We start from the raw sequence: 14,130 nt of genomic DNA, 5'->3' as shown, positions 1-14,130 counted from the left end.
AATTGCAAAATCCATGATTTAACATAAATCTCTGATCATGTCTTGCTGTATTGTAGCAAGAGCTGGGCTGTGCTCATTTGAAATGTAACATGAAGAGCTCCTGGAATTCTCAACCTGCCTGACCTAATTAGAGCCCTCCTCCTGTTTGCCATAAGAGACAAACTGTCTAACACTCAGTGCCAGTGCTTTGACTGGATCTCATGCACACAATGGCTGTGCCTGCTCATGCTGGCTGTTGTGAGGTAAAAATTTAAGCTCATACTGAGCTGCTTAAATGGTACCAGTGGGACCAGACCAAAAGCTTACCAGGAATCAGAGGCACACGTGATGCAGGCTTGGATGTGTGTTGTGGTTCCAAAGGTCAGCAGAGCCAGTGCTGCTCCCAGCCCATGTGCTCTCTGCAGGCACAGCACACAAAGGGACAAGTGCACAGTTGAGCTGCAATGATTTCCCAGGCTGCTAATTCCCCCTGTGCCTTGGCAGTGCCTGAAATGCTGCTGGAAATGGAGCAGGTAAGGCTCTGAATATTTGCATTAACAGGTTACTACCACACTTCGGTTACAAAATCAAGGGAAAAACAAATGGGGAGGAGAGAGAGACTTAATTATGCTGTATTCTCTGTGAATTACAGTCTGAAATGTGAATTTAATGAGTGGTCCATTTAATCACCCAGGGATGCATAATGCTTAAGGGACTGTGATCTAGACAACAATACAATTCTTATTGTAAAATCACGGTGTTTCACAAAGTGGATGTAACAATAATAAAGAAATTAAAACTATAGGTAGAAGACTACAGAACTTGAAGTAAATATTTGAGGGAAAAATAGATTCTATTATATAATTAATATACAAAAACTGTATATAATTAATCAGGTGACAAAGATGGTAAGATCTTTTACAGGCTGATTGATGATTGTAGGTTGAGATTTCAGTGTTTGCTTTTGGCTATTTTTCTCTTGATCTGAGCCCAGATGACCAACTTTTTATTTCTCTATCATGGTTTTTGTTAAAAAAAGAGCCCAGGGAGCTCATCCAAGCTGTGCTGGGAGGAGATGGTGTGACATCAGGTGTACTGGGAGTTCTTGCATCCATGCTGCTAAACAGTTTGGTATTGCTTTGTGGTTTCTTCTTGATTTCAAGTTATGAATTACTGATTTGGAATAGAATTCTGAGGTTAATGGAAAGGGATTAAATGGGAATAGCTTGTTACAGGGGAAAAAAGGGCATCCGTATGAAGGCAGAAACTGGCTGAAGTGCTTTATTTTTTTATGAGTATACACATTTTTTACCTTAAACATTGTGATAAAGGTAATTTACAACATTCTGTAAAATTTCAGTATGATTTGATTAAATTTTGGTAGACTTTTCTGGTTTCCTTCCTTGAGTTGTACCAATTAAAACTAGTTTAATCAAGTCTAGTTGAAATAAACCAATTGGCATAGATACAAGTGTGAAGTAGCTACAGTGAGTTTTGGCCAATAATTTTTATGCATCTACTTATCTTTGGTTCTGTTGATAAAAAAATCTCTTGCCAGGTACAGTCTCTGCCTTTGTGGGTCAGAAATGGTACAGTAACACTTTGGATACAGTATCCTGTTACCTTCAAAACTTTGTAATGCAGAAATCAAATCTGTCACCTTGTAAGCATGTAATGATACATTCAGGATCAGTACTGTAAGCAGGGATTGCTCTCTCAAAAACAACCTCTCTCTCTGTGGGATTTACCAGTTGCTTTAATATTAAACATTGGATAAAGGCAATTGAAAATGCTTTTCTCCACTCTAAAACGAGGAATTCAGTAATTTATAGTGAATATATAAAGTCACTATAAATGCCAGAGCTATATGCAGGATCATATGGCATTTTGGCCTAATTCTGAAGTTTAACTTTGTTTCTTACAAATGAGAACTCCCAGTAAAAAGTTGACAGTTTCAATAGGGGAGGTGTGGTTAGATGTTAAAGGGCAGCGCCAGACGTGCTCGGTGCAGTGACTTTTGTTACTGTTTAGAGCCCCATGAACACGGCCAGAGGAGCGGCCCTGCAGGCAAGGCGGCCCCGGGAGCACGGAACCCCGTTTCCCTTCTGCCGCGAGGCCAGCAGTGCTCGGGGTGCCCGTGGCGTGTTGCCGTGGCGGTACCGTGGCGCTGGCTGCGGGCACTGTCCCTGACAGCCCCATTGTCGCTGGCAGCTCCCCTGCCCCTCACAGCCCGCTTCTCCCTCCGGCCCCGCGGCTGCCCCGCCCGCCCCGTGTGGGCCCTCCCTGCCCCGCGGGGCCGCGTCTTCCTCTTTAAATACCGGTGCTGGCCCCGCCCCCTCCGGCGCGCTCCGGCCAATCAGCGCGCGGCGAAGGGAGGCGCGTGCGTGGGACGCGCGGCGGGGCGAGGGCGCCCCCCTGTGGCTCAGGCCGGGCGCGGAGCCGCGGTCGCGCAGCGCCGGGAGCCGCGGGCGCGGAGCGGCGCCAGGCCCGGCCCGGCCCCGCCATGGTGGGCCGGGAGAAGGAGCTCCGCATCCGCTTCGCGCCGGGACGCTGCGAGCTCGTGGAGGTGAGGGCGGAGGGGCCGGCAGCCCGCGCGGGGCGGCTGTGCCGCTGTGCAGCGCGGGGCCGGGCGGGCAGGCCCGGAGCGCTGACGCCTTCGCGGTGGGGTTGGGCCCGGGGGGCCGGGGCTGCGGCCAGAGGGGCCGCGGGTGCCTGAGAGCCGCGGCTGGGAGCGGTTCCGGGGCTTGGGTCCGTTAGTATCCGCTCGGCCCCGCGGAATGGCCCTCGGGACGCGGCCGTCGGCAGCGCTCGGGGGTCGCGGCGCCGCTCTCGGCGGGCCCCAGGCGCGGGGAAGGGCTCGCAGCCAGAGCCCGAGTGCGGTGGTTCCACGGAGGGTTCATTCCCCGGGCAGGCGCCTCCGTGCCCGCTGTCCCGGGCGGGGCCGGCGGTGAGCCACAGGTGAACGTGAGCTGCCGCAGCAATGAGGGCTGGGCGTGGAGGGAGCGGCACAACAACTTGTGGCAATGCCGATGTCGATTCACCCGTCATTGCGAGCCTTCGGAAAGCCCCAGGTTTGCCTTTTGCTTTCTGCGGCTGCGGGGCATGGCAGAGCTGAGAGAGCTCCGTCTCACGTTCCCTTCCCTGTAGCGACTTGGATCCATCGGATTGTGTTGCGAATCTTTTACACCAGTGGCTTCCGGGTTTTGGTGGCCATTCCTTAAAATTGGTGTTTTCAGTTCATCATTATTTTCTAAATAAAAACATAAAGATTGAAAAGCTTTATGACAAACTCTGAAAGTACTTGTTTCTGGTTTTCAACTTGAAATGCATCGTGTTTTGTTTTTCTTAGAAATTATACTGTTATTTTAGATTTTGGTAGTGTCTGCAAAGTGATCTGGTGTCTCATAAATGCTGTTTTTAAATATGATAATTTTGTGACTTGTTTATGAGACTTCTAAACACAATATTTTTTTGTTGTTCTTGGCTAATATGGACATCAGATAACAATAAATAGCATGGTTCATTGTAAACCTCAAACCTCATAATTGTATGTTGTGGTAGTGGTAGAGGACCACAGAAATGCTGTTGCAGCTAGGTGATGTCCTGTGAAGGAGCAAGGCAGCATACAGGGAAAGAGTTCATCTGTTCAGGTTTTTTATCACCAGAATGTTAGAACTTCTGGCAAGAAGAGGTTCAAACTGATAATTAGTTGGTGTTGGATATATAAGAACCATCTATCATTTGTCTTGCTCTTTCAGAAACAAGTGACTGGAATCGATTAGCCTTGCAGACAGCAGTAGCATGCCAGCTGTGCTTGGTGAAAGCTGTGTTTGTGTCCAGTTCAAGCTGTGCTGCTGATGTAACATCCTCTTCATATGTAAATTAAACAAACTTAGATGAATGAGGTTCTAAAACATCAGGTTTTGTAAATGACACTTGGTTTTGGGTTGGTCACTTCTTACTTACTGAAGATATTCAGTGTACATTTGATGTTTTTAGAAAACCTTTTGACTTTGTTCTGCAGCAAGTGTTGGATGTTTATTAGTGAGCACCTCTGGCTGTGGAACTCTGATTATAGATCCTGTGACACTGTGCAGACTTTGCTAAGAGGAGTAGAAGAAGAAAATAGTAGTTGCATGTTCTTGCTCACGCTGTTCAGAGAGGCCTGGGTAGCCTTAAAAATGGTCAACCAGCTTGTGTTCTCAGGTAATGTTTAAGGATAAAAGTAACTTTGAAATGTCACTTGCTGTAGTCTGTCATTTTCAGGCAACTGTCCAGATATATATTATTAATTTTCATCTAGTACTAATGGGAATAAAGCTTTTATCTGGAGATTTAGAGTTGAGAAAAATTCCTGCCCTGTGCTGGGAGCTTGGAACAATTGTTTTGGGTAGGCATTTCCATCGTGCCCTCTGCATATGCCCTTATGGAACAAAAGCTTTGTAACTTTGTGGGTGAAAGACACTGAGTGGGAGTGATTGCTGAGCCTTCCTGTGCTGCAGTCAAAAAGCACCAGTCTGGTACAATGCTTAGAAATTACAGGGCTATTGAAATTGCATAGCAGAAAGCATTCTGTCATGTACAGAATTATAGTAATTAGTCACAAATTGTCCTTTGGTCAGGAAATCCAAGATCTGTGGCTTCTGCACACAAAGTTTTTTCTGCACAGGCATGGTGAAGATATGCTTTCATTTTTGTTTTTAGCAGGAGGTTTTTGGGTTTATTCATGGCAGATACAGAAGGAAAGCATTAAAGGAAAATAAAGATTGCAGAAACAGACAAAATCTTGTGTTTTTTGTCTTGAAAACCTGATGTTCTAGTGAGAGGTGGGATGAAGTTCATGTGTGCTGATGTTCACAGCTGTCCCAAGTACCAAAGGGAGCAGGAGCTGAAGTACAGCTTTAGTCTGTTGTATAGATTGAGAGCTGAAATTGTCACATTGCTTCCAGGTGCATTTTGTAAAAAGAGATCCATATCTTGGTTTTACTTACTATTAGACTATTGTGTTGAATAGCAATTAATTACTCTTCTCTTTGATAATAGAATTCAATATTTTAATCACTACAGTAAGTGATGTTGTATTGCTGTACCTTTTAACAGGCAGTCTATCCAGAGTTATTTGTTGAAGGATTTGGACCCTATGTGTTAAATCTTTTGGGTCCGTTTTCTAAGGAAGTTAATTCTTTCCTTTCAGATTGCACAAAGTTATCAGCTTTTGAATGAACTTAAAATTCTGTGTTCACTAGTGGTTTGGATTGTTGTAGGAGTAAATGAGTTTGTCACTGAAGTTTTGTTTTCATTACCTTTGAGTGTGTGGTGAAAGAGTTGACTGGCTGCAGTCCTCCCAGATGCTGGTGTTGAATGAGGCACTCCAAAAGACTCAGGAGAATCTTTTTGTAATACAGTAGCCTTTGACTGTAGTTTTGCATACTTTTAAAGAAAAAACAGTACAAAATTACAGTAGAAACAAAACTTTTCCTGTTGTCATTTCCCTAGGAAGATGTTGAGGTTCCCAGCAGGAGAGTTTTGATCACTGGTGCTACGGGACTTCTTGGCAGAGCTGTGTTTAAAGAGTTCAATGAAAACAACTGGAACACAGTGGGTTGTGGATACAGGAGAGCTCAGCCCAGATTTGAGCATGTTAATCTTCTGGACTCTATTGCAGTTCATGACATCATCCATGATTTTCAGGTAAGTTTCTAGAGTATAAAGTGGATGGGAGGGGTACTTTGTGTGCAGTAGTCAGCTGATAGTGCTGCTGAGTTCTGGGCTGTGAGTGGGGCTGGTGCTTGGGCACAGCTCTGATAAAGGGGTGTGCTGTGCCCCACCCAGAGCAGAGGTTTGCTCTGTGGGTACAGACAGCTCTGGCCTTTGCTGTGCTCGCCACAGGCACAGCTGTACCTGCAGCACACTGCAAAGGAACAGATACTTTTGAGTTATTGACACAGCAATGTGTCACTATGCAGTTCTGGGAAAGTGGAGGAGTATTTAAATACAACAACAGTAACTCTGTGTAGTGTGCAGTGTTCGCTGTAGTTTCAGTCTGAGTGCCAAGAGGAATATGTAAAACCTGAAATATATGATCCACTATTCTATAAAATAGTAAATATCATCTTAATAATCTGCAAAAATCAAGTAATCATGTATAAATAGCTTACCTAAAAATTTTAGTAGCCTTGTGTCTATGAGAAATCTATCTTATGTTAATGTATATTTTACTATACAAAGTTAAAAAAGAAAAAATCCCCACAACTTCCAAGCTGCTGCAAGATTGAAGTTACTGAAGACCATAATTGCACAATTAATGATAAATGTTTTTCATATCTTGAAATAGCATGGTTTTATTGTGAAGAGATACTAAGGGAAAGGTGTTCCTTGGAATGCCAGAATTAAAAAAGACAGTTTTTATTACTTAATTTTGCCTGAGGTGTGTCATCACTAGTTAGGGTGCAACTGCCATCTCTTGACATGTTGGTTGTTTAAAATTAGTCTTTAATTTCCAGCCTCATGTTATAGTGCACTGTGCTGCTGAGAGAAGGCCAGATGTTGTAGAAGGTCAACCAGATGCTGCTTCTCAGCTCAATGTGGCTGCTTCAGCAAACTTAGCAAAGGAGGCAGGTAAGGAGATCATCCCATTGGTGTCTGGTTCAAATCCTGCATCTGTTTATACAGGGACATGAGTACAAACAGTGCAAGTGTTGATGTCACTTCTGCCATCAGTGTGCTGTTGATCTGTTTGCCACAAGAGTAGTGTGCACAGCTCTGTGAAGGATCAGGGAACAGACAAAGCAGCAGGAATGAATATGCATGGAAGATGAGGTCCTTGGGAGATTTAAGGGTCTATTGGGATTTCAAAGAAGGCATGAATTAATATCAATTATCTATAAACGTTTTCTTCCTAGCTGGAGTTAGAGCATTTCTGATCTACATTAGCACAGACTATGTATTTGATGGAACAAGCCCTCCATATAAAGAGACTGATGTGCCAAATCCCCTGAATTTATATGGTAAAACCAAACTGGAGGGTGAAAAGGCAGTTCTGGAAAACAATGAAGGTAAGACACTCAACCATTTTTAATGCAGGCTTTCTATTTTTGCTCAGCTATTTATTAGCTTAGTAGGCTCTTAAGTCAACGATGAAGTTGCAAAACCATGGAAACGAGTTTCAGAGAAGAATGTGATTGTGGGTTGGTCTCCTTGCTCATGAGCAATTCCTCTTGCTTGTATGTTGACTAAAGCTTTTGTTTCTAACCTGTTCCTATCTTCATTCATGTTATTTACCTCTTCCTGATGGACATTCATAAGCCTTTGTCTATTGGGAATCTGCTGTTCCTAAGGAAAGATGAAATACTTTACTCAGTATATAGCTGCAGTAATTATGAGGATGCATTACATGTGTTGTCAATGTATGTTTACTTAAAGGAAAAACCAGACTTGTGATTCAGTAATTATACAGCTCAAATCAACATGGAGCCTTATTACTCTTTGGGTTTTGCTCTATTATTCGTACCAACATGCCACCCATCTCAGTTTTACTCGCTTACACACATCATATTCCTGCTTGTAACAAAAGGTTTCATTGCATATTTATGGTTTTAAACCACCAGATTTTTAAAATTTGTTTACGTCTTTTCTTAATGAAAATTTGGCTTATGAAATATACAGACATAATTGTTAAAGTTCTACTTAAGGGAAAAGAGCATGTTCTCTTTAAAATAAGATTTAATTCTTGTATAAAAGAGATTTGGCTGTTTCTAGGTAGTGCACTGTCAATATCCAGTTACAGATTATTAGGAAAGAAGCACTTGTATTTTATCAAAAGATCTGAAGAAAGTAATCTCAGTACACATGCAGAACAGGCTTCTGATACTCACACTGTGGTTCTGTGCTTCCCAACCAGAGAACCAAGCTATTGATAAATTAGTGTGATGGTCTTCCAGTAAGTAAACATATGCTGTGTATGATGAATTTGGCATTATAGTAAGAAACAAACTTTGTAAAAAAAAAAAAACCCTTTTGATAGGAAAAGTCTCAAATTTAAATGGCAAGTTATTCACTCCACCTCTAGATTAAATACCATCTCTGAATTTGACTGTGATGCTGTTTGCTGCCTGTTCTACATTGGCAATGAAGATAAGACTTCAGCAGATCCAGGGATGTGTGGGTATCCTGCTAGAGCCTTCCCCCAGCTCAGCACTGCAGTTTGGTTTCGTAACCTTTTGGAGCAGGATCTGTCAGGCAGCAGTGTTTGCAGCAATGGAGTGTTGAGGTGGTGATGAGTAAAGGGTTTGAAAAGATGAGTGCCCTTGATTCATACAAGTATTTTCCACGTCCTGGTGTTCCAACCACTAATTTACTGATACAGAGTAGGTGGAATTCCATTGGTCAAATCTGTAACTGGGAGGAACTGCCCTGTCCATTTCTGCTGTAAGATGCAAAAATCTCCAGTAAATGGTTTTAACATTTTTTTAAAAGATACTTTACTTTGGTTAGAAGGGGATACATATAAATATATATGTATATGTATAAAGTCATGCTTAGAGAACTACAAAGTGTCAGAAGGTGCTCAGAGCTGTTAATCATGAGGCTGATCCTCTCCATATCCTATAGAGCTGAGAACAACAGGAAGGCAGTTGTGTTCTCAAGAAATGAATATTTTTAAAACGAGTTAAAAATAGATGTTTCAACCAGTATTTAAAGAGAAGAGCATATCTGCTGCGTGACCAAAAAACTGCATCTAGAGCAGCAGGAAATCAGTGTTTTGTTGGGTTTTCTATTTGTTTTTCTTGTCTAAGTACTTATTCTGGTTTACTTCTCTGTGAGAATAATTTCTGTGTTAGTTTTTTCTGTTTGTCTCTCCAGTAGCTATAGCATTTCCTCCAAGTATATTAAGAATGGCAATGTTTTGATGACTTCAGCTTCTAATTTCAGGTCAAATTTTTTTGTTTTCTCTTTCAGCAAAACTATTACTTTTAGGTACTTTGTCATAGTCTTGGATTTCTCCTCAGAGGCTTTTTGAGTCTTCATGACAGAGATAGACTAGTATGATGTATTCCATCATAAAATATGCTTCTCTTTGCATTTTGTTAATTTTTCAAATCACTGTCCTGGAATCTAACACTGTTTACTACTGTATTCTGTGAACCTGTTCCTTATTTGTCAAGCTTTTCATTTATTTCAAGGTTCATGGTTTTTATTTTTTCTGGTAAATAATATCCTCCTTTTTACAGGAGGCTTCTGCATGATGGGTGAAAAATCTTTGTAATTTATGCCTAAATATGATGACCTGGGATTGGTGGCAATTTTTTTCCTTTCTCTTACCCAGAGGGGAGTGCTGGAGAAACTGCACAGAGTAGTTGGGTTTTTTAATTTTTTAATTTTTGTTCTAACCCACACAGGCATCTTTATGTAATTAATGAAAACTTGTTAACTTTCTGGAAATCAATGGCATAAATGAAAATAAATAATAATAATACAATAATTTCTATAATCTTAGTGTTTATAAACTGGTTTTGATATAAATTAAAATGATATTCTGTGGGCTAACATACTGCTTGCATTTTATTTGTGATTTGTAGATGCTTAATCAGCATATTTCTTAACACTTCCACTTCTCAGATTGTGCTGCAACATTGCTACCCACCCATGATCTAAAATATTCTTTCTTTTAGACACTGCAGTACTTAGGATTCCTGTCTTGTATGGGGAGGTGGAAAGACTGGAAGAAAGTGCTGTGACAGTTATGTTTGATAAAGTGCAGTTCAGTAATAAATCTGCCAACATGGACCACTGGCAACAGAGATTTCCTACCAATGTCAAGGATGTAGCAGCTGTTTGCAGACAACTAGCAGAGAAGAGAATGTTGGTAAGAATGGCAAGAAATGAGCCTCTGCAAGGGGAAAACAGTTGGAGTTCTCAGCTTTGCTTCTGAACAACTGAGAACTGCACATCACCTGGATTATTTGCATTTCTGGAACGCTGGAGGGAGGAAGGAACTGACTGTAATATTACAGGATCTGTGCATGACTGTGAGGGTATTGTAGTCTTTGGAACAAAAGTGGTTAAAGAGATTGGACAGAACCTTCTGAAAACTGTCTTGTGTCTCCTGGTATAGAGGAGAGAATTAGAAATGCCAACTTATTCTGATATGCTTTTTACAAATTGCTAGTTTGAACTAAAAAACTCATGGTTGAATGTAATTCTCAAAGATGCCCTTGTTTATTGTATTAATTACACTGAAATGGCCAAACAGTGCCCCTGGACTGAAGCACTTCCTTGTATTTGTTCACCACAGCACCTTCAGATTACAATCTTTGCAAGGTAACAGAGCCAAACAACAAACAGCCACCTTTATGTTTTTCACACAGTAACTTTGAAAACATGGACTGTACTTGTACAGAGTTTGCAGTTTAACATTCAGAATGTGTGTGATGCCTTTTGCCTTTGTTTTTGAGTAAGTGAACATCACAGAACAGCTGAGTTCCTCCTCCCCAGCTCTTTGACCTTGCTTGGTTGCTGGGCAGCTCCTTTCCCTCCTGTTCATTCTACAGGACACAAACTGTCTGTGAAGTCAGGTCAGGTAGAAGTAACACCATTGTCCAGTCTCAGGTCCTGGTCAGGTGAAAGGGTACAGATGTTTCTAGAACACCACTGAGGTGCTGTAAGATGCCTTTTGAGATAGGGTCTTGCTGGATGCTAATTCTGCACAGTTCTTGCACAGGAATTAGCCTGAGGGCCAACTGACTGCCTCCTTTCATCTGTGTTTCCTCTTTCTTCTCTAGGACCCATCAATAAAAGGAACCTTTCACTGGTCTGGCAATGAACAGATGACTAAGTATGAGATGGCCTGTGCAATTGCTGATGCTTTCAACCTTCCCAGCAGCCACTTGAGACCAGTAAGTGATGTGCTGTTGGACCTGTGGGCAGACAGATGTGCCTGATCATTGCAAGTAGCAGGTCTCTCACTGGCTGTACAAGTGAACTTCCCCTTCAGGACAGGCTGTGCACATGTCCAGCACAGCAGCTGTGTAGCTGAGGAGACTGGCTGGTATCAAGCTCAGGACAAAAACAGCTGCTTTGACTCGCTGAATTAGGAAAATTATACAGTTAGTCACCAGTTTCCCAGTCTATAATGTAATGGTATTTCTGCAGAACAGTTCCCCTTAGTCACAAGCAAATCTGTACTTTTATGTTTGATTGATAGAACCTTTTATAGAGCCCTTGAAGACAGAGCTCTGTAAAAGCTGTGCAATGCCCAGATTTATTTCTGAGTACATGCACTTAAGAACTGCAAATGATTTTTGCTTTGCTTAAACCACTTATCCTGCAGTTTTATTGACATTTCAGACTATACTTAAAGACATACTGGTAATGTGATGGGCATATGACATGTCAAGAAGATTTTACCTATGTACAAAATAAATTCTAAGGATTCTGAATTGGTGAACACTGGAACTGAAATGTGACTTGGAAGATGGAAGAAAAACAATGGAGAACACTTAGTCTAAATTTTTTCTGCTCAATTCTATTTCTCTTCAAGACATGGTTGTCTTCATATTGATCAAGACATGGTTCTATTTACATTCTGGAATATTCCTTACCTTGTGACAGTAATCACAGAATGAAAATATGAATAAAATGTGGAGAACCACAAATAGTAGCAGTAAATAGAGTGAGAATAAGTTGCCTTAAAACAGTTCACATGGCCTGATGGGTTGAAATAAAGTTAACTACATAACAAACAGATAGCAAAAAAATCCAAACCATAGAAACCCTCACAAAATAGAAGGGAGGAGGCAACCATACCTATATAGAAAGCTGTGAAGAAGTAGTTGTAATGTACAAGTATTTTTCTGTCACTTCTGTTTACTTATTCCTGTGGGGTTTTTTTTTGTCTCCTGTTTCTGTTTTCAGATTACTGACAGTCCAGTTGTGGGTGCTCTTCGTCCCAAGAACGCTCAGCTGGACTGCTCCAAGCTGGAGATGCTGGGAATAGGGCAGAGAACACCATTTCGAGCTGGGATCAGAGAATCACTTTGGCCTTTCCTTGTTGACAAGAGATGGAGACAGACAGTCTTCCATTAGTTTGTAACTTTTTTAGTAAAAGTATGGTATGTGGCACTTTTTTAAAAGAAAAAAAAAATAGTTTTGTATGAGTGTTCTTAAATTGTGACATTTATGAGCTTTCATTTAATTGGGTAAACAAATGGTCTTGCACTAGTGAAACTTAGCCTAAAAAAAGTTCAGTGACAAAAACTGAGCCTATTTGATGTCATGGATTTTTTCCTTCCATTTATACCAGTCTAACTTACTATCTGTTCTTGGTGGGTTGAGGTTCTTAGTAATGAGTACTGTGTGATGCTAAGAATGACTCCAATCACTTGCTGACTTACTTTTGGCTGAAATGTTGTTGATGCTTAAGGTCTGTGCCGTTGTTGTATATACCATTTCTCTTCATTAAAAGACATGGTCAGTTACTTTATCACCAAAAATCTGAGCTTTTTGTTTTGAATTTCTGAAGATGGTGTTCTTAGGGAGTTAAGCTGAAGTAGGAATCCTTAAATGTTTGTTTTGCCTGAGCTCTGATCAAAATGTTTTTTAAAAAAGTGAAAATTTATTTTTGCAATTATCAAGTGTACTTTTTATGCTTGAAATATTTTCAGAATGTTCTGTACATTGAATGCCTGCAGCTTTGTATTTGTACAGTAAGTTGTATGCATTTGTTTTCATGGTGACTTATAAAAGCTAGGGGAGGGTGGGGACAGTGGGCAACCAATAGTTTTGAACTGGGCTTTTTTTGGGTGGGGGATTGGAGTTGAAGGATTTTTTTTTTCTGGGTGGTTGTTTGTTTTTTTGTATGAAAGCACAAAATATCTTGATCCTTCCCTTCCCTTTTTGGTGAGAGCATTTGCAACTTGTTAAATTACTGGAAGATGTTTGTTAATCAGGACATGGGAGATGGACAGGAAAGTGTTCAATAATTTGTAGCACTGCAGCAGCTTTTGCACAGACTGTCAGACCTGCCACTGCTGCAGCTTGTTGTGGAACAGCAAAGTGTGTGTTTGGTGAAGGTTTGCAGCATAATAAAACTGCAGTAGTCCAATATAAGTCAGTCTTTAAAGCTGGAGTCAATAGCCAGATAATGTGGAGGAAGAACATTGTGAAGCTTTGCTTCATTTTGAAGTTGTAGAATCAACAATATGAATGTTCTGATATTGCTAGCAGATTATTAGTAAAGCTAGTAAAAAGTCCAGTTAGATCGTCATTTGTTTTTCTGAGGCTGAAATGAAGGGGAGGGAAAGATGTTCAGATTTGTTTTTTTTTTTTTTAAAGTGTGTGGGGGAGACACATGCAAAAATAGACCAATGAAGGTCTTGTAAGGGTGAGCTTTACATTCAGTCATTTCATTTCCACTGGCATATGCTAAACTATCATAATCCCAATCTCTTTTAGTCTGAAGTCCTGATACACACATGGTAACCTATCTCCAAAATGACAATAAATATATATTGCCAGCATGAGAAACAGTTGTTGATTCTTTCTTTACCATCAGGATTTGTTTATCTGAATCAGAAATGTTTGCAGTTCTTCTTGAAATCTGTTTGCCCTTTCAATGCTGGGGTTTTTTTCCTTCTTTAATTCAGTGATTATTTCTGGACTTGGATTAGATTGCATCAGTTTCTCTGTCAGTGTCACTGCCTTGGAGATGTGATTAATGTTCACACCAAAGATGCCTAAGGTGTTGAAAATATGAGCCCTGAAGCATGTTGGGCCTCAGGGCTGGATCAGGAAGATTCTATGTCCCTTCCCCTTGCAGAGAGCAGTTTGACCAGGAATGAGAAAAGGATGACTTCTCTCCCAAGTGAGAAGAGTTGGGCATTTTACTGGGAGGACAAAATTGAAATATTTCAACTTCTTTTTCCACACTGAGCAAGTAAATCTAACTGTCCAGTTGTAGCCTGTCAGAGGGGATCCATGTCCTCAGCATCCCTCTTGAAGACTGCAGTTTTGAGGCATTTTGCTACTGGACAGATACCTTGGATGACATTTCCCTCCTTTGGCTATAGAAGTCTAAGACAGCACCAATAAATACTGCAAGAGGCAGTGGAACTAACACTGTCATTTTCCAGTCACTTGAAAGAGATGCTGCTG

The 14,130-nt window shown here is 41.2% G+C and overlaps 1 protein-coding gene across 1 annotated transcript; it reads left to right on the top strand.

Annotated features, from left to right (window-relative positions):
* Nucleotides 1-2,385: 2,385 nt before the first annotated feature.
* On the top strand, nt 2,386-13,503 carry MAT2B (methionine adenosyltransferase 2 non-catalytic beta subunit). Its single transcript, XM_058815176.1, has 7 exons — nt 2,386-2,545; nt 5,476-5,670; nt 6,483-6,597; nt 6,882-7,034; nt 9,651-9,844; nt 10,761-10,874; nt 11,893-13,503. Exons 1-7 carry the CDS (start codon nt 2,483-2,485, stop codon nt 12,061-12,063), a joined length of 1,005 nt encoding a protein of 334 aa, XP_058671159.1. The 5' UTR covers nt 2,386-2,482; the 3' UTR covers nt 12,064-13,503.
* The last annotated feature ends 627 nt before the right edge of the window (nt 13,504-14,130 follow it).

This window comes from Ammospiza caudacuta, chromosome 16 (assembly GCF_027887145.1).
Source record: "Ammospiza caudacuta isolate bAmmCau1 chromosome 16, bAmmCau1.pri, whole genome shotgun sequence".
Classification (NCBI taxonomy): domain Eukaryota; kingdom Metazoa; phylum Chordata; class Aves; order Passeriformes; family Passerellidae; genus Ammospiza; species Ammospiza caudacuta.
Note: the sequence above shows the minus strand (reverse complement) of the source record. Positions and strands in the feature narration are given on the sequence as shown.

Coding starts and splice junctions, on each gene's coding strand:
- MAT2B (XM_058815176.1), top strand. CDS start 2,483: ATGGTGGGCCGGGAGAAGGAGCTCCGCATCCGCTTCGCGCCGGGACGC. Junction 6,598..6,881: donor AAACTTAGCAAAGGAGGCAG/GTAAGGAGATCA, acceptor TTTTCTTCCTAG/CTGGAGTTAGAGCATTTCTG. Junction 7,035..9,650: donor AGTTCTGGAAAACAATGAAG/GTAAGACACTCA, acceptor TCTTTCTTTTAG/ACACTGCAGTACTTAGGATT.